The 22,628-nt window shown below is 42.5% G+C and overlaps 1 protein-coding gene across 1 annotated transcript in view; it reads left to right on the plus strand.

Moving 5' to 3' along the window:
- The first annotated feature begins 4,915 nt into the window (after positions 1-4,915).
- The window catches only part of HMGXB3 (HMG-box containing 3), a 67,031-nt gene continuing 49,318 nt past the window's right edge, over positions 4,916-22,628 (plus strand). Inside the window, exons 1-6 of the mRNA XM_007943605.1 lie at positions 4,916-5,080; positions 5,360-5,387; positions 8,784-8,922; positions 9,884-10,058; positions 13,481-13,978; positions 15,087-15,185. Coding sequence (XP_007941796.1) covers positions 4,916-5,080; positions 5,360-5,387; positions 8,784-8,922; positions 9,884-10,058; positions 13,481-13,978; positions 15,087-15,185 — 1,104 coding nt within the window. The remainder of the gene's footprint in view (positions 5,081-5,359; positions 5,388-8,783; positions 8,923-9,883; positions 10,059-13,480; positions 13,979-15,086; positions 15,186-22,628) is intronic.

Here is a 22,628-nt window from a genome sequence, read left to right on the forward strand (position 1 = left end):
GATTTAAAGCCTCCAAACTGTGAGGGAATAAACTCCTGTTTGTTAAGGCCATCCCATTTGTGGCATATTCTTGTCAGAACAGTACTAGGTAACAAGAACAGAATTTGGTACCAGGAGTGGGGTGCTGCTCTGACAGATACCTGAAATGTGGAAACAGGAGTGGAGTGCATCCTTGACCCAAGACCCGGCAGAGAGACCCCGGCATATGGCACGAGAGACGGCAGGAGCAGAGCAAGAGACCAGCATAAGTGACAGCAGGAGCAGAGCCCAAAGACCAGCATGAGAGATGGCAGTAGCAGAGCCAAGAGAACCGGCATGAGACAGCGACAGCCTTACCAGCCCACGGAGGAGAAAGCCTGATGCCTTTGCTTAGATGGCTTACTGGCAGAGTGGGTTGCTTTGGGGCATTAATTGGTAGAAAAGACTGGCATTAAATGGAGTAGCACGTTAGCTGGCCCATGGAGCAAGAAAGCTGAATGCTTTCGGGCCAGGAAGATTTCCAGCAGAGTGGGTTGCCTTTGGCATTAATCGGCAGAAGTGGAGAGACCAAGGAAACGGAACCAGAGCTGCCTCAGCCTAAATGGGTAGGACCATGGCCTTTGGGGGTGGAACTACCACAGCCCCCTGGGTTTCAGAGAGAGACCTTCACCACCTTGGTTCTGGAGTGTGGGGCTGCTAGTTCATGTGAGCTAGTGGGATGGAGCCATAGCTGCTGCCCAAGAGTGAGGGGGCAGGGCTGCTATGCCTAAGTGGGAGAGGAATGGGGCACACTAGGCCAAGGGGGTGAGGTCACCACTCAGGAACGAGGGGACTGGAGCCACCCAGTGGAGAAGACCTATACAGATACCACCCATTGAAGATCTGTACAGGTGCCAAGTTGACAAGGGGTGGAATTGTGGTGGTTATGTTTGTGTGTCAATTTGGCAGGGCCTGGTTGAGTGGCTGGGCAGCTGGTGGTAGTTATTCTCCATGATGAGACTGGCAATCAACTCCATGGTGGGCTCTACCACAAGCAGCTGAGTAGCTGCCTTTGGGATGTGGTCTGCTTCCTGTATCTAAGGAGAAGCCTTGGGAATGGTCTCTAGCTTATAGCACGCTTGGACCCTGCATGTAACCATGTTGTTGTTCAGCAGCCTGCCATGTTCTGCCAACCTTGGGACTTACAATGAACTTAAATTAATGGCCTTCCATGTGGTTTGGTAACATCGAGACTGTGCCTTTTTACTTGTCAACCTTGGTTTTGTCAGCCTCAGCAGCCAGCAGCTGTCTGAGTGAAGAAACGCCTTTAGCTTCAGTGGGCCGGAAGCAGGAGGTAGAGCTGGACCCCAAGGTTGAGGGGCTTTCACCCAGCTCCTAGAGCCTGGCACTTTGAACTTGGATTTAAAGCCTCCAAAATGTGAGGGAATAAACTCCTGTTTGTTAAGACCATCCCACTTGTGGTTTATTCTTGTCAGAGTGGTACTAGGTAACCAGAACAGAAGGAAATAAAGACTATCACAGGGAATAAAAGTAGAAGAATCTATTTACACAGAGTGGCCAAGTGTGGTCTCACTGAACAGATGGGAATTAAACTGAGACTTCTATGAAAAGTAGGGGAAAGAACAGTATAACAAAGGGCATAGTATCAGCAAAGCTCAAAGACAGGAAAGAACTTAAGGTGCTGAAAGACTCACATGGCTTCAAGTGTATGACAAAGGTGGAGAGCTAGACCACTCAGAGACACGATGACAAGAAGTTGATACTTTATTGAATGCAACAGAAATGCACTGAATATTTTCAAGCAAGGGAGGGTCATGATCTGCTTTACATTTTAGAACATTTTATGGAAAATGAACCAAGGAGGCAAGGAGACCAATTAGGGTATTAGGATGCTATTGCTGATAATTTAGGTGAGAGATGCTGGCACAATTGATAGGCAGATTACAGACCCTCTCTGGGCCTCTTCCCCATTTTGAAATGAAGAGCATCAACTTATCAAAGGAGGGAATGTTAGAATCTCATATCCAGGCCCTACCTTGGACCTATTGAATCTTACAGAAAATGTCTATGAAGGGACAGCATTTTTTTTAAAAGCTCCTAGAGTGATTCTAGGAGCTCTGGTACCCTAAGGCACTTGACTGCTAACCAGAAGGCTGGCAGTTCAAATTCACCAGCCATTCCTTGGAAGGAAGGTTGGGCAATCTACTTCCATAGTGATACCGCCTCGGAAACCCAAGGAGGGGTCGTTATGAGTTGGATCTGACTTGATGGCACATAACAACAACAGAGTGATTCTGTTATTCTCCATGATTATAAAGCACTAGACCAGATGATCCCCAAAGTCCCTTCTAGGTTGAATTATTGGATACCAAATCAGGTGCTCCAAACTCAAGTGCCTTTAAGGACCAGGAGCGAGTGAGTGAAATGGGTATAAGGTATTAATGGAGAGCCTTGGGATCTGTGTGCCCTGCTTAGAGGTATTCAGAATTTAAAACAAACAAACCAGCCTCCCTGGCTGGCCAAGAGAAATAAGACTGAGCAGTGGCAGTTTGCTGTTTAAACCTTTTATCATGAGCCCTCAAAGGATGAGAGAGGGTGCTGTAACCACTCTTTTCTGAGGGCAGGCTTCTACCACCACTTCTACACACATATCCATTCCTTCATGGCACCCTGTATGTGCCAAACACTGTGTTTAATGCCAGTCATATACGGATGAACAGTGCCCACCCTTGAGGAGCATGGCATCTAGGCAGGAAAGAAACACTAAAATGTGTGAAGTGCTGTAACAGAGAGCACAGAAGTGGGGGTGATCAACTGTGGTGAGTGGTGGGTGGAGAGTACATTTCAAAGAGGTAACAGCATTTGTGCTGGGCCTTAAAGAATAAACAAAATAAAAACTCATGAGATGGAAGGAAATATGTGTAAAGGAAATGAAGTACTATAGAAAATCAAATGGCATGGTCAAGAAAAAATATCTTTGGGGAAGATAGCAAGGGCTAGATTACAGAAAGGCCTAGTAAGGATTCTAACTTAATCCAAAGGGCAATAATCTGCCATTAGAGCCCCCCCCCCTTAACTTGTTTTTAAAGGAATGACATGATAAGATTTGCACTTTAGAGACAGTCCTTTAGTTGCAATACGGAGAGCCTAAGGGATGAAGTCCATCCTCCTGAAAAGGTGAAATCTGAAAATAAAAGAAGGGTAAATCTGAAAATAAAAGCAGGCTAGCCTTAGTAGGACACATACAGTTTGATGTTAATTTGAGAATAGGAAGCTACTGAAGGATTTCAAGCAAGGAGAAGAGATGGCTGCGGTATGGAGAATGGAATTGAAGGGCGTCAGAGGAAAAAAACAGTTCAGATGAGAGATAATGGTGCCTTGGAGTAGAGTAGTAATAGTGAAAATGGTGAGTAGTAGTCAGTTATGGGCTGTTTTTGTAGGTTTTGTTGATAGACTTGGTGTGAGTTGAGGTACAGGATGAGTTAAGTGTAACTCCTAAATTTTGACTTGAGCATTGAACAACCCAGTGGATGATGGCACATTTACTGAGATGGGAACCAATTACTGAGGATTTCCTGAGTAAACATAATTTGTTAAGCACTGTACATGCTTAATACATTTGTGGCAAGGCTGGGATTCAAACCCAAAGAGGCTCAATACAAAGCCAGTGTTCTGAACAATATAGAGTGCTATTTAGTTTGTTTTGGAAACTACCACTATTACTGAGATGTACAAAGAGAATGTGAAGCAAGCACGAAACCAGACAAAGTCTTGGAGGTTAAGCTAAGAAATATGCGTTTTATTCAAAGAAGCAAACAATGGAGAGGAGCTTTATGCAAGGAAGTGATATGATCAAACCTAAAGTTCAAAAAGATAAATCTGGCTGCTGTGCGAAGAACAGATATAAAGGGACAAGAGTGCAGCCAGGATGAACTACATCATTCTAGGCAGGAGATGGTGGCTACAAGACTGGTGACAGTAGTAGATGGAGATAAGTATGCAGATCGATAATACATTTGCAAGATAGTGAGGGTCGTGCGGGCACATGTTTTAAGTGTGGGACAATCTGTGGTATCAGCGGCAAAGAACTATACAATCCCTATTCCCGGAGCCTCTCTACACGTCACTTAGCTCGCTTGAAATCCCTCCAGGTACGAGTATCATTACTAACCGTGGAACGGTAGGAGAGTTGGATTGAGCGCAGATCACTGGGATGAGAAGGGAGGCTTGATGCTGCGTTAAGAAGTATGAACCTTATCCTGAATGAACGGGGACAGACTGAAGAGGGCTGAGATCAGACCTTGAACCCCGTACTGAAGAGAGGATGGTCTTCGGGTGTTCTCCAGGGCCCGACGTGGCTCTAAGAGGTGAGGTGGACCCGCCCTTATTACCTGAACACCCTACAACTCTGCCCGGGGTCTGAGAGGCCGGGGCGACCCACCGGCAGCAACCACTGCTTCCTTTTCCACTTGGACCTCTGGCCGGAAGAAGTCCGTCCACTTCACTAGGCCCCCTCGAAGCCTCTAAACCGTTCCAAAGGTCCTGTCGCCTATTAAGACTGGACTTTTGCGCTTGCGCGAGGGGTCGCACGCAGTCACGCGCCTACTAAGCTTCCGGTGCGCCGCGAGGGCCGCCGGGACGGGTCTCCCTGGCGATCTTAGGTGTGCTGCTGCTACCGCTGCCCCTGCCACCGCCGCTCCACCAGTGCCGCGGCGACGCCTGTGTCCAGCTGTCTCTCTCGGGCTCCCCGGGGTTTGGCCCCCGGGGCCCTCGGCAGGCGTCGGTGAAGGGCGTGCGGAACGAACCTGTACTTTTATACGCGCCTCCCCAACCCTATATCGCGACTTCGCAGACGGGGAACAAGAAGGACTGTCGCGACTCCGCGCCGTGTGTCACCGGGCGGGGCCGCGGGGCCGGGGCACCACCAGCCCCCGGGATGCGCGCACGAGCCCTCGCCTCCACTTCCTTGTTGCTGCTGTCACGACTGGAGCCGCCTCTCGCCGACAGCCGGGAGCGCGATTGCGCCTGCCACCCCCCTCACCGAGCCCACGGGCTGAGCGCCTCCGGGAATGTAAGACGCGTGGCCTGCACTCTCCTCTGGGTAAGTTCCGCCCTCGAGGGCCGCGCTGCTGGGCGACCTTGGGCTCTTAGAGCATCTGTGGCCTCTTCCACAAAATAGGAGTGGTGAGCCTTAGTGTCCCAAACCCTGCAATCCTTTGGGACGCCTGAGACCCAGAGAGGGAAGTGAACTAGCCTGGAGTCAAACTGTAGTCCATGGCTGAGCCATCAAAGGTCATCTCATGAGGGTCAGAGGAAAATCTGATGAGACAGTGAATGTGTCTCGCAAATTTCAAGTGCTGTCTTCAGTTCTGTTTTACAGATGAGAAAAGTAGGCTTACAGAGGGTAAGTAGATTGACCAAGGTCATAAGGCTCCATTCTAGTGCTGTTAAATAGTGTAACCTAAAGTAGAACCTAGATCTTCTGTCCTTGGTTTTAACCTATATATTACAATAATTTACTTTGCATTACTGTAACTGAGGCCTAAGATCCCAAAACAAGCTTGAATCCAGGTATGAAAGGAGAGAGGTACACAATCGAAGTAGTCCCTCCCCCCCACTGCAAGGTGGTTGTAATGACTTGTGTCCTAACTTTTTTGCTCTGGGTGTTAAAGCCCTACATGCTATTTAGGATGCTTTCCTGCAATTACTGTTCTTTTCCATAATGCTCTTAAGAGCTGAGAAGTCAGTTATTAAGGACAAATACAATAAAAACTATAACCTTTGATTTGAACTCCACCTCCCTTACTCTGAGTAGCTCTGGTGGCACAGTGGTTAATGCATGGGGCTGCTAACCAAAAAGTGGGCTATTCAAACCTATTGGCCACACCACAGAAGAAAGATGAGGCAGTCTGCTTCCATAAAGATTAACAGCCTTGGAAATCCAATGGGGCTACTGTACCCTGTCCTATATGGACTAAATGGCAGTGGGTTTGGTTTTTTTTTGTTTTTCTCTAGCTCTAGGAGCCCTGGTGGTGCAGGGTGTAGGGCGTTTGGCTGCTAACCAGAAGGTGAATGGTTCAAACCCACCAGCTGCTCCTCAGGAGGAAGATGAGGCAATCTACTTCCATAAACCTTTGCAGGCTTGGAAACCCTATGGGGCAGTTCTACTCTGTCCCACAGCGTCACTATAAATCACAGTCAGGTCAAGGGCAGTGGGTTTCCCTTACTCTGAGCTGTCCTGTTGCTTACCCAGCCAAGTTGAAGACTATGTTCTTTTCATGGGTTGTGCCGTGACAGATTGCAACTCACTCCTGTGCCCCCAGGAAAATAATCATCTAGAAATCACAGAGAACTAGAAGAAACTTTAGGGCTAATGTGTTCTTAATCTGGAGTATGGTTAAGTGCTCAACTATTAGCTGAAAACTTGGCAGTTTGTACCCACTCAGAGGCACTTGGGAAGACAGGCCTGGCTATCTGCTTCTAAACTGTCTCAGCCTTGAAAACATGGAGCAGTTCTGTTTGTTCTACACCACATGGGGTTGCCATGAGTCGTAATTGACTCCACAGCAACTAACAATAACAACCTGGATTCTGTCTTTCAAATTATAGGTGAAATGTTGTGTGTCTGCATTTTTCTAGGAAAGGGTTTTTTAGCCTTCACGACATTGTCAATGGATTCTTGGCTCTCAAAAAGTTAGAAACCACTGTTTCATCTTATCTCACAGAAGAACAACTGAAACTCACGGAGTAAGGAATAGATGTGACTGCTCCAAGGTCATGTGGTTAAAAAAAGTTTAGAATTGGATCCAGATCTCCTAACTACATCCTGTGCTCCTTTTCTTATTATACTTTGTTAAATACCTTATTTGTGGAGTGAGGAATAAATAAAATGTGAGCATGCTTTATACTACACAAACAGTCCTGTGTTTACTACCACAGATTCCTCTTCCCAGAATCTGAAATTCCTTTTTGACAGACTTTCAGGAGCACCTTTATATTTCTGACTCTGAGAAGATAAGATGTATTTAGTCTGAAAATGATTTCTGGGACCCTGTCTTCCTCAAAGGATTGAGTCTCATGGGTAAATCTCCTACTTGGAACTTGACCACAAAGAAACTGACTGTTCTTAAAGTAGTCATTCAGTTTTTATGTACCTTCCTTTTCCTAGACTTGAAAACTATTAATAGATCCTCTCTTTCTTAGGCCTGCACCAGAGATCTAATGTTGGTTTGTCAGGTAACTCTTTAGACCTATGCTGTCTAATATCATAGTACTAGCCATATGTGGCTATTTAAAATTATTACAATTAAATGAAGTAACTATGTTCTTCAGTCATTGTAGCCATATTTCAAGTGCTTAGTAGCCATATGTGGTGGTGGTGGTGGTTGTTATGTGTCATCGAGTCGGACCGACTCATAGTGACCCCCCCTCCGTGGGTTGCCGAGACAGTATCACTATGGAAGTAGATTGCCCAACCTTCTTTCCGAGGAGTGGCTGGTGGCCTTGTGGTTAGCAATCAGTTGCCTTAGGCATTATGCTACCAGAGTTCCTCTGTATGTGGTTAGTGGCTGCCATATTGGGCAGCATGGATGGAGCACATTTCCATGATTGCAGAAAGACTTGCCTGCTAACCAGACGGCTGGCGGTTCAAACCCACCAGCCACTCCTCGGAAGGAAGGTTGGGCAATCCTACTTCCGTAGTGATACTGCCTCGGAAACCCAAGGAGGGGTCGCTATGAGTCAGGGCTGACTCGACGGCACATAACAACAACAACAACAACAACATCCCTCATTTAGAAGGTTGCCAGTAGAGATAGGTACAGTGTCGTATAATGAAAGAAGGCTCAGAGAATTGGATTTTTTAGTTAAAAATTTCTATCTTTCAGTTTCTATTTGGGCCTGGTGCCTGGGACACAGATTAATCATTTTTAAATAATGAACCATTTCATTTAGATAGTCAAATACTGTCTTCAAATAGACTTCCATCTATTGTGTTCTTTGCATCTTATCACTATAAATCTGTTATAAAGAGGGTGAGACTTTTCTTTTTATACCTGAGAGAGAGAACCAAACCTAAAGCAGTTAATGGAGCTGCCCAAAGTCACTCAAGCTGGCACTTAACTACGTGCTTGGATGAATAACTGAATGAATCAGTTAAGTGGTTTGCTTGTTGTTGTTATATGCTGTCGAGTCGGACCCGACTCATAGTGACCCCTCCTTGGGTTTCCAAGGCGGTATCACTATGGAAGTAGATTGCCCCATCTTCCGAGGAGTGGCTAGTGGGTTTGAACCGCCAGCCTTCTGGTTAGCAGTCAGGTGCCTTAGGCACTATGCTACCAGAGCTCCTTAGTGGTTTGCTTAGGGTGATGAAATAAATAGATGGAAGGACCAGAAACTTCTGACTTCCCCACAAGTATTTTTTTTACCTGTTATCATATGGAATCCTTGTAATGCACAGTTAATAAATCTCTCAGTTCAAGGATTGCTGTGATTATCCATGAGGGAATATAAGTGAAAGGACTGTCTAAACTAGTGGTCCCAAATTTGCTTGGTCAGAAGGATCACCTAGGGCACTTGTTAAGCATACACATTTCCATGCCCTCTAGAGATTCCAATTCAGAAGGAGAACCCCTCAAATCTATGTATGTTGAGAATTACCTTAGGTTCTTGTTAAGATGTTTTGGAGTTTCGGAAATGGCTAAGTGTTAAGACCTGGCAGAGGTAAGGGATTGTTTGATCAAGAGGTTGCTGTCCCCTTTAGGATAGATTCCTGAAACTTTGTGTTTGACTTTCCTCTCCTCTAGCCATGGATGCATCATATGATGGTACTGAGGTAACTGTCGTGATGGAGGAAATTGAGGAAGCCTACTGTTACACTTCCCCTGGGCCACCTAAGAAAAAGAAAAAGTATAAAATACATGGAGAAAAGGCCAAGAAACCCAGGTTAGTTAATACTTTTTGGATATTTAAAATATCACACCAAAAGACTAAGAGGAAGTCTGGAATTCTGTTGCTTAGAGAGCTGTGCTGAGAAGAACTTTAAGACTGTGTCCAGATTCATTGAGATAGAGTGTCATGTTGGTTGTTGAAGTCTCAGGATTGGTGAGGTTGGGGTGGGATACAGAGGGGAAAGTAGCTGGAGTTAGGCCAGCATTTGCCATTCCTACCAGAACTTGGTCAAGTTCTTAGGCTGTCACATAAAATTAATACCACACAGGTGGTCGAAGCTATGGACTACATTATATATTATTATTACTGTTGTTACTTATATATTTAAAATGGGACATTGATAACATTATGGGATTACTGATAGTATCAATGAAATCTATAGAGAATATCTAAATTGCAGCTCTCATCTCCCTCTGATCTGTGAGCACTACTAACTTCTTGCTGACACTACCAGCATTGGGTCACTTTGATGGTTCTGTTTGCTTTCTTCTCCCATCTTTGGGGAGGTGCTGTTGACCAGTGAGATGACCAAAGGCTGTGTAGAGGAGTAAAGAGTGTGAGTGATAATAACACTAGGGAATTAGCCCTATGCAGTCTTACCCTGAATACAGAATGACAGGACACCTGTATCTTTGCTTCTGTTGGGTTTTAAAAACCAGTCATTCCCACAGAAAGAGTGGTCTGTGGAAAAATAAACCAACTGAACCTTTGGTCCAGGTTTCTAAAGAGAATAGCCACTTACTGTTTACCATTCATTTTGCCTTCCTCCCATACACCTTCTGAGAGTTTTACTTAAATGTTTATTGTTTTTTTTTGCTTGACTTCAGTCCCTGATTAGATAAATGCATTGAAGGAAGCTGAATTTTGTATCTTCCTCTTTACAACCCAAACTCTTAACACTGTAGTGCCTACTGGTTGAATGAGGGAAATCCTTAAGAAGTCATTGCTTCCCCAGGTCTGCTTACCTTCTATACTATTACGACATCTACCTGAAAGTGCAGCAGGAGCTCCCCCACCTCCCTCAGTCTGAGATCAATAAGAAGATTAGCGAGAGCTGGAGGCTTCTCAGTGTGGCCGAGAGGAGTTACTACTTGGAGAAGGCCAAACTAGAGAAAGAAGGTTTGGATCCTGTAAGTAATATTTTTTTTCCCCACTGGTTTCTTTGTTGGTTCACTGGTGAAGGCCTTGGGGGAGACCAACTTTCTGTTCACTTGTTTCCTTTTCTTTCCATGGGGAAACTTTGAGTTGAGTCATTTTGTCTTTCTTGAGTCTGATGCTGTGTTTCCATTTCAGTGATGCCTTGAATTCTCTTGTCTTCTTTGGCTGTAGCAGTACATGGAGCTGACATTTCTGAAAGTTATTTGCAGTGAGCCTTAGGTTCCTTTTCTGATTTTTGCATAAGTTAAAACCCCTTGTTCTTGTGGGTAGCTAGTATTTAATAGGCTTTTCTCCTGCACCTTGAGTTTTTATAGCACAAATATAATGTAATGTGATTGATTTGTATTGTATCGACTGCTATTAGTTAGGACATAATCAGGAATTACAGGCTTGCACGTTTAGATGATAATACAGATGATATAGCTGCTTTGTGAAGTATCCCATTCCTTTGTTAACACTGCTGATTGTGAACTATCCTAGATGCAAAAGTGCAAGATCAAGGCTCAAGGTGATGGAGGAGACCAAGGCTTTTAAGCCTTGAGTTAAAGAACAAGCAAAGAAGCATTTAGATTTGTGTCTGTCTGTCATTTTGTTATTTTTGGTTCACAATAACAAAATGTACTGACAACTATTAAAACTGCTATTTTTTAAAACTGGAAATTTCTACAGGAAAAAACAACCTTGTTACTGCAGGCTGAAACCTTTTAACCAGAATTCATTTTTTCAGTTGAAACAGTTGTCTCTAACATCTTCTTTGGTAATGTTGAGCAGAGGTCTCTTAGGAATGCAACATAGTTGATGTTACAGCAAGGCAGGCTATGTTTGCCCTTACTGGAGCCCATCTGTCCTTCCATTTAGATTGTTGTTGTTGTTGTTATGTGCCGTCGAGTCAAACCCGACTCATAGCGACCCCTCCTTGGGTTTCCGAGGCAGTATCACTACGGAAGTAGGATTGCCCAACCTTCCTTCCGAGGAGTGGCTGGTGGGTTTGAACCGCCAGCCGTCTGGTTAGCAGGCAAGTGTCTTAGCCACTATGCTACCAGAGCTCCCTCCATTTAGATTATATTGTCCTTATTAGCGTGGCACTCCTCTTCCTGGAAGAGCTTTGTAGGTTACCGGTATTCTTAGGGATGCTCTATAGCCCCTTCTCTAGATGATTTGTTTATAAACACTAAGTCTGGAAAATAGTTCCTGTGGCAGGAGAAGGTGGCAGGAGGAGGATAGTCTAGGAGAAGTACTCATACTCCCTTTAGTTTCCCCATTATAAAGTCAGCAGTATATCATCTGTAATGATTCTTCCTTACCCATATGCTTGTGTCCAATACCATCTCCACTGCTATCACCCAGAGCATGAATAGATGGCTGGCTGATACTAATTAGCTGAATGACCTTGGAAGAATCACTTAACCTTTGAGCTTTGTTTGGTCTCCTTATTTGTAAGATAGGCATACTAGTATTCATAATGTTTCAAATAGTTACTTTTTGTCAAGAACTTAGCTGAATTCTTGGTATATATTGACATCCCCCCCCCCCCCCCCAAAAAAAAAATCCTGAAACCAAACTCAATGCCATCCAGTCAGTTCCAACTCAGCAACCCCCATTGGGTTTCCAAGGCTGTAAACCTTTATGGAAGCACACTGCCTCATCTTTCTTCTGTGGACTGGCTAGTAGGTTCGAACCACCTTTTGGTTAGCAGCCTTAACCATTACACCACCAGAGTTCCTTGGTCAGTGGTATCAATTTTTAATAGATTAAATATCCAGTAACCATGTAATAAGAAAAGGTAACATTTATTGAGTACTTGAAGTGTATCAAGCCTGGGCAAACTTTATGGGCTGTGTTTGGCCTGTCCCAGATTGCCTGATGTGAAGGTGATACGCTCCTGCCTGCATGCCTTGGCAGCTAGTTAGATCTCTGTGGCAGTCTTTCTCCTCAGCAGTCTTTCAGGTCTCCAGCCCAGTGGCAAGACCTGTGGGTTCTTTTAGGCTCTAAGATGAATGACATCCAGGCTGTCCTGGTTTCTCTGTGCTTGGATATGTTGATTACGTCCAGAGTGTCCTATAGATTTACCATCATGTAGTCCTGTTCTCCTGACCTGTCTACATCAAAGGATGACTTGAGAATGTCGTTTCCTCATCTCCTCTCCAATAATGGCTCTGGAAAGGATTCAGTCTGTCTGCTCTCAAGTTTCCTCTGAGTGCTGCTTTTAACTTTTCATCTCCAAGTGCTTTCTTTGGGCCCTAAGTAGTCTCATCGACTTATTGCTTTTGATTTATTTAAGGATCCTTTTGTTATTGACTTCAGTGTTCCTTTTAAAATATGCTTCTGAATTTACTTTTTCATTTATTTAAGTTCTCACTTAACTGTTCACTTTGAACTTTTCTGTATTTCTTGTTAGGTAATTTTTATTTAAAAAAATAAAGCAAAACAAAAATGCCTTTTTGTTCCCATGCCTTGAACTCCCTTTATTGTCCCAATTAGCCCTTCTGGGTTGTACTTCTAGTACCTGGTCGTCTTGATCCTTAGATGACCTGGCCTGTAGTCCCAGCTTGGCTACTCACTGATTTTGTTTTAGAGAAAGTCATTTCATATCCCTGAGCTTCAGCCTCAATTTCCTCGTTTGTTAAATAGGAATTATAGTAGTATATAACTTGCCATAAAATAATTTTGTTATTAGGGTAAAATAAGATCATGGATTTAAGAGCCTTTTCTAAACCTTGAGGTCCCAGGTCAGTGTTAATATTCATATTTTCTTCCCTAATATATTCAAGCCCTTATCAGATAACCTTTTTCTTACCCACTCTCACAAAGCCTTCTTCATGTTCTGTTTATCAACTTCCTTTTAAGTCTGAGAGAAACCAGTAATGCCAAGATCCTTGCTTGCTGTCTTTGGTTCCAGTGGCCTATTGATTTGTATTTTGTGCTTTTGTGTTTTTAATTGATCATTATACATTCTGATGGTTCGATGTTTTACTGCTTTGAAATTCTAAAGTATCAAAGCTGGGCAAGAACTCATAAATAGCCTGATTCAGCCACTTTGATTTATAGGTGGGGCAGCTGAAGCCAAAAGAGAAGAAAGAATTTGCTCAGGACTGCCAGACCTGGGGTTCAGATGGAGTGTAGGGTTTTAGATGCCAAGATGAGTGCCCTTTCTAGAGTCTACTCCTTATTTTCTGTTTCCTGTTTGATTGAGCAAGTAAACTACATTGCCTACAGTGTAATTCAAGTCAAGATGATGATGTTGTCAGAGACTGACCCTATCCAAGTCTTAGGTCAAGAGAGTAGAGTGTTTTGGTTCCTCTGCTGAGAAAAATAAGCTCATAAGTCCATTTCCATGTGGTCTTAGTCCATATGTCTCTGCTTGTCTCCCCCTTCCTGGCTTCTTTATCATCAGAACTCTAAGCTTTCTACACTGACTGCTGTGGTTCCGGACATCCCAGGCTTCCGCAAGATCCTCCCCCGCTCAGATTACATCATCATTCCCAAGAGCAGCCTGCAGGAAGACCGTCGCTGCCCTCAGCTGGATCTGTGTGTGGCCCAGAACCAGATGTCCTCTAACGGAACACCTCTTGTGTCTAGCACTGCCCCAGAGTCAGTGCCCAGCCATGCAGGCGTGGCAGAGCAGTGCCTGGCTGTGGAGGCCCTGGCTGAAGAGGTGGGAGCCCTTGCTCAGCCAGGTGCTGTACAGGAGATCACTGCCTCAGAGATCCTCAGCCACGATGTGCTTCTGGAGGAGGCTTCCCTGGAGGTAGGAGAGAGCCACCAGCCTTATCAGACAAGCCTGGTAATTGAAGAAACTTTAATGAATGGCTCACCAGACCTCTCTACTAGAAGCCTGGCCATGCCCCACCCCCAGGTTGGGGAGAGTGTGTCAGTGGTAACAGTCATGAGGGTAAGTGGCTTTGGTACTGATGTCTTCTTTTTTTATCTGCAATTACTAATAAGGTGGCTACCACCATGCATTGTGATTCTGGACCAGTGGTAACAGAGAGGGTTGGTGTGACACTTCTATTGGCACTATAGTCCTCTTGAGCCTTTTTTCCCTAGGTTTACTCCAAAGTCCTCTTCACTTCCTCAGGCACTTTGACCACTCCTCTTTGCCCAGTTTAGCCAGAACTTTTCTTCACATGAGATGGCATATAAGGTACATTACGCAGGAGATGGAAAATGGAAAATTTGGGTTATGCATGAGTCAAACCCAAGAGCTTTTAGGCTGTTAACATCAGTCAGGATTTATTTTTCCTGAAGACTGTTTTGACAAATACAGTGGCACCTTGAACGGTATACAAAAATTTTCAAAAGGTCTTCCTGGGCACAGAGCGAGTAGGAGGAAAAAAGTTCTCTTCAAGGCCAAATTGATAGAACTAATATCTGATAAAGAGGAAGCAAGTCTCTGTGTAGTGACCTAAGCCTCATGGCCAGTTGACTAAAAAGTTTTAGTTATTCCATAGCTTGGTCCCCCAGGTCCTCCGTACGGGAGCTACCACTGTGCCTTACTATGTAACTTCACCTCTATTACTCTGTGGGTTAGATGACATCCTCTGAAAGGACCAGCATGCTGCAGCCTCTGTCACTTGGATAGGTTAGAGGAGGTAGCCTTTCCTTCTCTCCTTTGTTGTCTTAGTTGATGTTAGTGAAGCATGCCACTGGCCTACTTAAGGCAGATTGATAGGGTGTTAAGAGCATTTGTCTGGGTCAGAAGAATTGTGTTCTCTCATTAACTACTTAGGTGATCTTGGTTGTTAATTCTTAGAGAACCACAGTTTTCTCATTCATAAAAAGGATAGTATTTCCCTCATGATAATGATTTTCTCTGTTGTTTTAATTAAACTTTTTATTTTGAGATAATTATAGATTCAGTTCTCTATCTTTTTATAAGCCCATTAGATAAACACATTGTATGTGTGATTACTGGACTCATTCTAGTTTTCCAGTATTATAAGTGGCCCTGGATGTTCACTCCATTTCAGTGAAACTTCATTTTCTCTATGTACCCACAGGACTCCAGTGAGAGTAGTTCCTCTGCTCCAGCCACACAGTTCATCATGTTGCCTCTGCCTGCCTACTCAGTTGTGGAGAACCCCACCTCCATCAAACTGGTCAGTGTCTGGGGAGTTGATGGCAATTAGGACTCTGTAAGAAATCTCTTCCAAGTAGTTTTCTAAAGGTATTAGAAACTTATGACACTAGAAATAACAATAGTTTCAGGGATTAACCGGTCCAGGTGTTATTAACTGGGGATCTGTGGATCCGTGAACTCCTTTCAAATTACAGCAAAACCTGTGGAAAGCTGGAACCTGTGTAAAGTGGAAACCTGTTAGAGAAGGAAAATGCAAATATGTTCCACTAAAAGGAAAGAAAAACGTGGTAAGACTGTACCCTGTCAAAGGCAGAAAACTTGCAGGACCTAGAAAAACACGGTAGCCCCATCAAATTCCAGCTCTCACAGGTTTTATTGTATATGCAAACTTTTCTCCTTGAGCATTTTTCTGGGATAGGTTCTGTGGCTCCTCAGATTTTCCAAAGAGTACGTGATTTAGAAAACTTGAGAAGCCATTGATCTAATTTAATGCTGTTATTATACAGATTAGGGAAAAGGCCCTGGGATGAGAAAGAACTTGTTCTGGATCACTAGAGAGCAAAACAGTCAAGACTTGGTCTCTTGATTCTCATTTTTTTCCATCATACTCAAGCAGCATCTGGGCTCAGATTAATCCCTAAGTATTTCATGTATTTTGGTGGTATTATAATTGGCTTTTTTTTTTTTTCCTTAATTTTTTAATTGTTTAGTGCTAGTATATAATAGTGGAATTTTTTTTTTTTTTAATTGATCCTGCACCCTGCAACTTTGTTAAACTCATTAGTTCTGGTATATAGATATATATTACATTATATGTATATATATATTATATATATATATTTTTTTTTAAATACTGTGTTTTAGGTAAAAGTTTGTACAGCAAATTAGATTCCCATTCAACAATTCATACATAAATTGTTCTGTGCCATTGGTTACAATCCCTGTAATGTTTTAGCACTCTCACCATTTCTACCTTGCCTGCCCTGTTTCCATTCATCCAGTTTCCCTGCCCCTCCTTGCCTTCTCATCCCTGCTTTTGGATGAATGTTGACTGTTTGGTCTCACATAGTTGATTATAAAGGAGCATATTCCTCACAGGTGTTTTTGTTTATTTTATAGGCCAGTTTCTTATTCGGCTGAAAGGTGTCCTCCAGGAGTGGTTTCAGTTACAGGTTAAAAGGGTATTTTAGGATGATAGTCACAGGGATTCCTGTAATCTCTCACCAGTCCCGTAAATCTGGTCTTTTTTATGAATTTTAGTTTTCTACGTTTTTCTCCAATTTTAACCAGGACCTTTTATTGTATCTCTGGCCAGATGGATCGATGGTGGCAGCTGGACACTATCTTGCTCTGATCTCAGGAAGAGGCTCTGGTTTGCATGGGCCATTAGTCCTGTGAACTAGTTTCTTCCTTTCATTCTCAGTTGCTCCAGATGAGAAGAGACCAATAATTGTATGTTAGATGGCCACTTACAAGCTCTTAAGACCTCAGACACTGTCCACTGAATTAGGATGTAGAACATTATCTTTATGACCTAAGTTATGCCAGTTGACCTAGTTGTCTCGTGAGACTAGGATCCTGATCCTTCAACCCCAGTAAATTAGTCCCATGAGGTGTTTGGATGTGTCTAGGAAGTATCCCTAACTGTGACCCTTACATGCTTTATTGTAAACAATAGCAAAAAGATAGAAACAACCTAAGTGCCCATCAACAGATGAATGGATAAATAAATTGTGGCATATACATATGATGGAATACTATGTAATGATAAAAAATAATGATAAGTCCACGAAACATAACACAGATGAGTCTGGAGGACATTATGCTGAGTGAAATAAATCAAATACAAAGGACATACATTGCATGATACCATTTTTATGAAAAGTCAAGAATTAGGTATACACACAGAGAGCAGTGTTCTTTGATGATTACCAGGGATTTGGGGGGTGAGGGGGGGTGAATCACTTACTAGATTGTATTATTCCAGCCTTGAAAACCATATGGGGTGGTTCTACTCTGTCCCATGAGGTCACTTTGAGTTGGAATTGACTTACTGGTAGTGGGTTTGGTTTTTGATTTGAAATGGCTAATGCTCGTAAGCATCTCTTCATGTGCTTGTTAACTGCCTAAATGTCTTATTTGGTGAAGTGTCTATGTCCTTTGCCCTTTTTTTTTTTTTTTTAATTTTTATTGTGATTTGGATGAAAGTTTACAAAGCAAATTCATTTTCCATACAGCAGTTCATGCATATTTTGTCTTATGACATTGACTGCAATTTCCCACAGTGCAACAGGTTTCTTCTCACTTCCTCCTCATAGTTAGCTCTTCCCTGTGTCCCTCCCTCCCATGCACTCCTGCTCCATGAGTTGTTCCCATGTGCATGCACTGCCCTTCTGTTCTCCCATGGTTGATCTTTCCAAGATATATCTACCTGATGTAAATGTTCAGCCCATATGCTTGTCTGTTATTTAGCTAGAAGCCACAGGAGTGCATTCAATTCCAGACCTGAAGGGTGTCTAGGGGCACTTTATAAGACCGGCAAAACTAGTCTTTTTTTTTTTTTTTCAAGATTTTGAGTTTTGTTCTAAATTGTTCTTTCAACTCTATCCAGGATCTCTTGTATAGATCCCCCTCAAAGTGGTTGACAGTGGTAGAGAGGCACCATCTAGTTCTTCTGGTCTCATGATCATTTAGGCTGAGGATTACATGGTGTACCAGTCCCTTGGACTAATTGTTTCCATGCATCTTTGGTTTTCTTCATTCTTCTTTGCTTTGGACAAGGAGTGACCCATCATTGCATCTAGATGGCCATTTGCAAGCTTTAAGTATCCTAGTCACTACTCACAAAGTAGGATGTGAAACAACGTTTTTGTGTAGTACGTTATGCCAGTGAACTTGATGGCCCCAGTGACAATGGTCCTAAGCCCACAGGTCCAACTTCTCGTTCCCTCTAGGTAGCTGACTGTGGCCAAGAAGTCGCCACAACCTTGTCCCTTGTTAGCTCTAGTATATACCTGGCCATATGAGTAACACTTGTAGAAACATTGTCCGCCAACCCTATACGTGGTCATGGGTACACTCCCCCCCTGCCTAGACAAACCTGATTGTTCAGCTTGTCTACCCATCTATCCATAGATAGATCTAAGGATATATTAAAAAAAAAAAATCACTAATTTTATATGGAAAGGAAAGAGACCTCAGATAAGCAAAGCACTATTGAAGAAAAGAAGAACAACCAAGTAGGAGGTCTCACACTCCTGGATCTCAAAACCTACTATACAGCCACAGTAGTCAAAACAGCCTGGTATTGGTACAGTGACAGATACATGGAGCAGTGGCATAGAATCGAGAACCCAGAAATAGATCCATTGACCTATGGTCAGCTGATCTTTGACAAAGTACTGAAATCCATTAAATGGGAAAGAGATTGTCTGTTTAACATATGGTGCTGTTGTTGTTGTTGTTGTTGTTATGTGCCATAGAGTCGGCCCCGACTCATAGCGACCCCTCCTTGGGTTTCCGAGGCAGTATCACTACGGAAGTAGGATTGCCCAACCTTCCTTCCGAGGAGTGGCTGGTGGGTTTGAACCGCCAGCCATCTGGTTAGCAGGCAAGTGTCTTAGCCACTATGCTACCAGAGCTCCCAACATATGGTGCTAGCAAAACTATATATCCACTTGCAGAAAAATGATCTATGCCAATGAACTTGATGTGCCCTGCAACCATGGTTCCAAGCCCATAGGTCCAACTTAGATCTACTTACCCGTAGATCAATGTTTGCCATCACTGACCTCGCAGTACTTATGTGCAGAAGGGTTCATCTTTGTTTTCTGTACCTTCCATGCACCTCTCTATGTCTTCTTCTTCCTGAATGCCACATTTGGTACACTGCCTTTCTCTTCACCGAAATCAGTACTTGTCTCTACCTATCTAACTGTTCCCTCTTCTCCCATCTCAGGTAACCGAAAAAGAAAGTTTCATTCCATATAGAAACCTTTCCTTGACTTTTTGCAATAGCAGACTGATACAGTATTTGTTTTTCTGTGATTAACTTATTTCACTTAGCATAATGTCCTCCAAATTCATCAATGTTATGCGGTATTTTTCAGATTCTACATTATTCTTTAGGTTTGCCTAATATTCCATTGTGTGTATGTACCATAGTTTGGTTATCCATTCTTCTGTTGGTGGACACCTGGGTTGTTTTCATATTTTTGCTATTGTAAATAGTGCTGCAGTGAACATGGATGTGCATGTATCTGTTCTTGTCTTGGCTCTCACTTCTTTAGGATATATACCTAATAATGGGTTTGCTGGGTCAAATGGTATTTCTAATCCCAGCTTTTTAAGGAACCACCATACTGCTTTCCATAGTGGTTTGTATCATTTTACAGTCCCATCAGCAGTGTATGAGAGTCCCAATCTCTCCACATCTTCGCTAGCATTTTGTTATTTTCTGCCTTGCTGAACTTTGCTACTAGTGCTGGGGCAAGATGGTATCTCACTGTTGTTTTGATTTGCATCTCTCTAATGGCTAATGATCATGAATATTTCTTCATGTTTGTTGGCTGCCTCAATATCCTCTTTGGTGAAGTGTCTATTTATGCCTTCCACCCATTTTTTTTTATTGAATTTTTGTCTTTTTGGTGTTGAGATGTTTTGAGTTTTCTATAAATTTTATAAGTCCCTTGTCAGATATGTCATTGCCCAATATTTTTTCCCAATCTGTAGGTTCTCTTTTTACTCTTTTGGAGAAGTCTTTGGAAGTACATAAAACTTTAATTTTTAGAAGGTCCCATTCATCTGGTTTATCTTCTGCTGTTCGTGCATTTTCAGTTATGCTTGATAGTCTATTTGTGCCACATATAAAGGACCCTAAATTTTCCCGTTTTTTCCCTTGAGGGACTTTACACTTTTAGGTTTCACATTTAAGTCTTTGATCCATCTGGAGTAAGTTTTTGCATATGGTGTGAGGTACAGATCTTGTTTCATTTTTCTGCAGGTGGATATCCAGTTTTGCTAGCACCATTTGTTAAACAATCTCTTCCCCATTTAATGGATTTCAGTCCTTTGTCAAAGATCAGCTGACCATAAGTCGACAGATCTATTTCTGGGTTCTCGATTCTATTCCACTGGTCTATGTGTCTGTCATTGTACCAATACTAGGCTGTTTTGACTACTGTGGCTATATAGTAGGTTTTGAGATCCAGGAGTGTGAGACCTCCTACTTTGTTGTTGTTCTTCAATAGTGCTTTGCTTATCCAAGGTCTCTTTCCTTTCCATATAAAATTAGTGATTGGTTTTTTTATATCCTTAAAGAATGGGATGTGGCTTGAGGTTGCATTGAATATATAGATTGTTTTGCCTTTGCCCATTTTTTTTGACTGGATTGTTTGTTCTTTTGTTGTTGAAGTTTTCAGTATATTTTAGAGTTATACCCTTGTCAGGTGTGTAGTTACCAAAAACTGTTTATTCTATAGGTTCTCTTTTTCACTCTTTTGGTGAAGTCTTTTGATGAGCATAAGTACTTAATTTTGGGGAGATTTCCATTATCTAGGTTACCTTTTATTCATACATTGGTTGTATTTGATAGTGTTTAAGCCAAAAATTAGGACCCCTGTCTTTGTCCCTACATTTTCATCCAGGAACTTCATAATTCGAGCTTTAACATTTAGTTTTTGTGTATGATGTGAGATACGGATCCTGTTTAATTTTTCTGCAAATCAATAACAAGTTTTGCCAGCACCATTTATTAAAGAGGCTTTCTCTTCCCCATTGAATGAACTTCAACACTTTGTCAAAGATGGCTGTCTAGAGATGGATGGATTTACTTCTGGGGTCTGAGTTGTTGTACCAGTACCAGGTGTTTTAATTACTGTGAATATATAGTATTGTTATTAGCAACATTTATCTTTTCCATTCTTTACTGTTAGCTTGTTTATGTCTTTGTATTTAATGTGCTTTTTTTGAAGGCAACATGTAGTTTGAATATAAAAGCAATGCTTGTCTAACATTCTTGTCCTTTAATTGAGGTAGACTCTTTATATTTAATGTGTTAGTAATATGATTATTGATATGGTTAGGTTTAGTTCTGTCATCTTAGTATTTGTTTTCTATGTGTCTTACCTGTTTTATTTTGCTTTCTATGGAATTTGGAGTATTTTTTATGATTCCATTTTCTCTCCTTTGTTGGCCTATTAGTTATTAGTTTTGTTTTGGTTATTTTAATCATTTCTTTAGGGTTGATAGTATACATCTTTAATTTAATCACAGTCTGTCTTATATGGATAAATAATACATTCTTGGACAAGAAAGCTGTAGTGTTAAAACCTGAACACCTGCTGTAATCTGATACATGGAGAAACAGCTTATTTCTCGTGAGCCTTCATTGTCCTGGAAATTACTTTGACTCTGGTGCTGTAGAAAATGGCAGACAAGCTATTCTACAAGTGTCTTGTGAATAATACTTAGGATTGAAACATCAGCCTTGAATACTAGCATATTTTTCTAATGTCACTTCTATAAGCTACTGCTTAGGATATTTCCAAATTTGTCATAATTTGCTAACAGAATTAACCTAACTTAAAAGTTTTACTCCACTTCCTAGGGGAAAGGTGGTTTCTACTAGATCAAGATAACTAGTATGTTTTGAGCCCCAGTCTGAGAAAAGATAAAAATTCACTGCCATCAAGTCGATTCCGACTCGTAGCAACCCCCATTGGGTCTCCGAAGTGGTAAATCTTTACGGAAATAGATCACCCCATCTTCCTTCCATGGAGTGGCTGGTGGGTTTGAACTACCATCCTTCTGGTTGGTAGTTGGATGCCTTAGACACTGTGCCACCAGAGCTCCTTTGCATTGGCTGGGAATCGAACCTGGGCCAACTGCTTAGAAGGCCACTATGCTCACTACCACTACTATACCACCAAAGCCATAAGAAAAGTTAAGAGATGTTTTATATCCCAATAGTAATAGTCACTCAGAAACCTGTAGAGTTTTGTAAGTGATATATTTCCTCCTTCCTTACTTTATTTACTCCCCAAGACATACTCATGAAATAACAAGAGCAGGTGATATGTTGATTTTACAGAGGAAACTCAGGACCCAAGAACAAGAGCTAAGGTGGTGACTTACTCCCTGATCATTCAGTGTGGCAGTAACAAGGTTGGAACCCAAAGCTTGGTTTCTTTCCACGGTGCCACCAAACCAGAAACCAAACTCACTGCTGTCGATTTGGATCCGACTCATAGCCACCCTTCCTTTCCGAGGAAGTAGATTGCCCAGTCTTCCTTCTGAGGGGTGTCTAGTGGGTTTGAACCTCCAGCCTTCTGGTTAGCAGTCAGATGCCTTAGGCACTACGCCACCAGAGCTCCCCCACGGTGCCACAGCACTTCGCATTCATCCATGATTTGGTACTGCTACCATTATCACCTTTGCTGCCCTTGTTGTTGTTGTTGTTGTT

This window comes from Orycteropus afer, unplaced genomic scaffold (assembly GCF_000298275.1).
Source record: "Orycteropus afer afer isolate SDZICR_OR568_19922 unplaced genomic scaffold, OryAfe1.0 scaffold00110, whole genome shotgun sequence".
In the NCBI taxonomy this organism is placed as follows: domain Eukaryota; kingdom Metazoa; phylum Chordata; class Mammalia; order Tubulidentata; family Orycteropodidae; genus Orycteropus; species Orycteropus afer.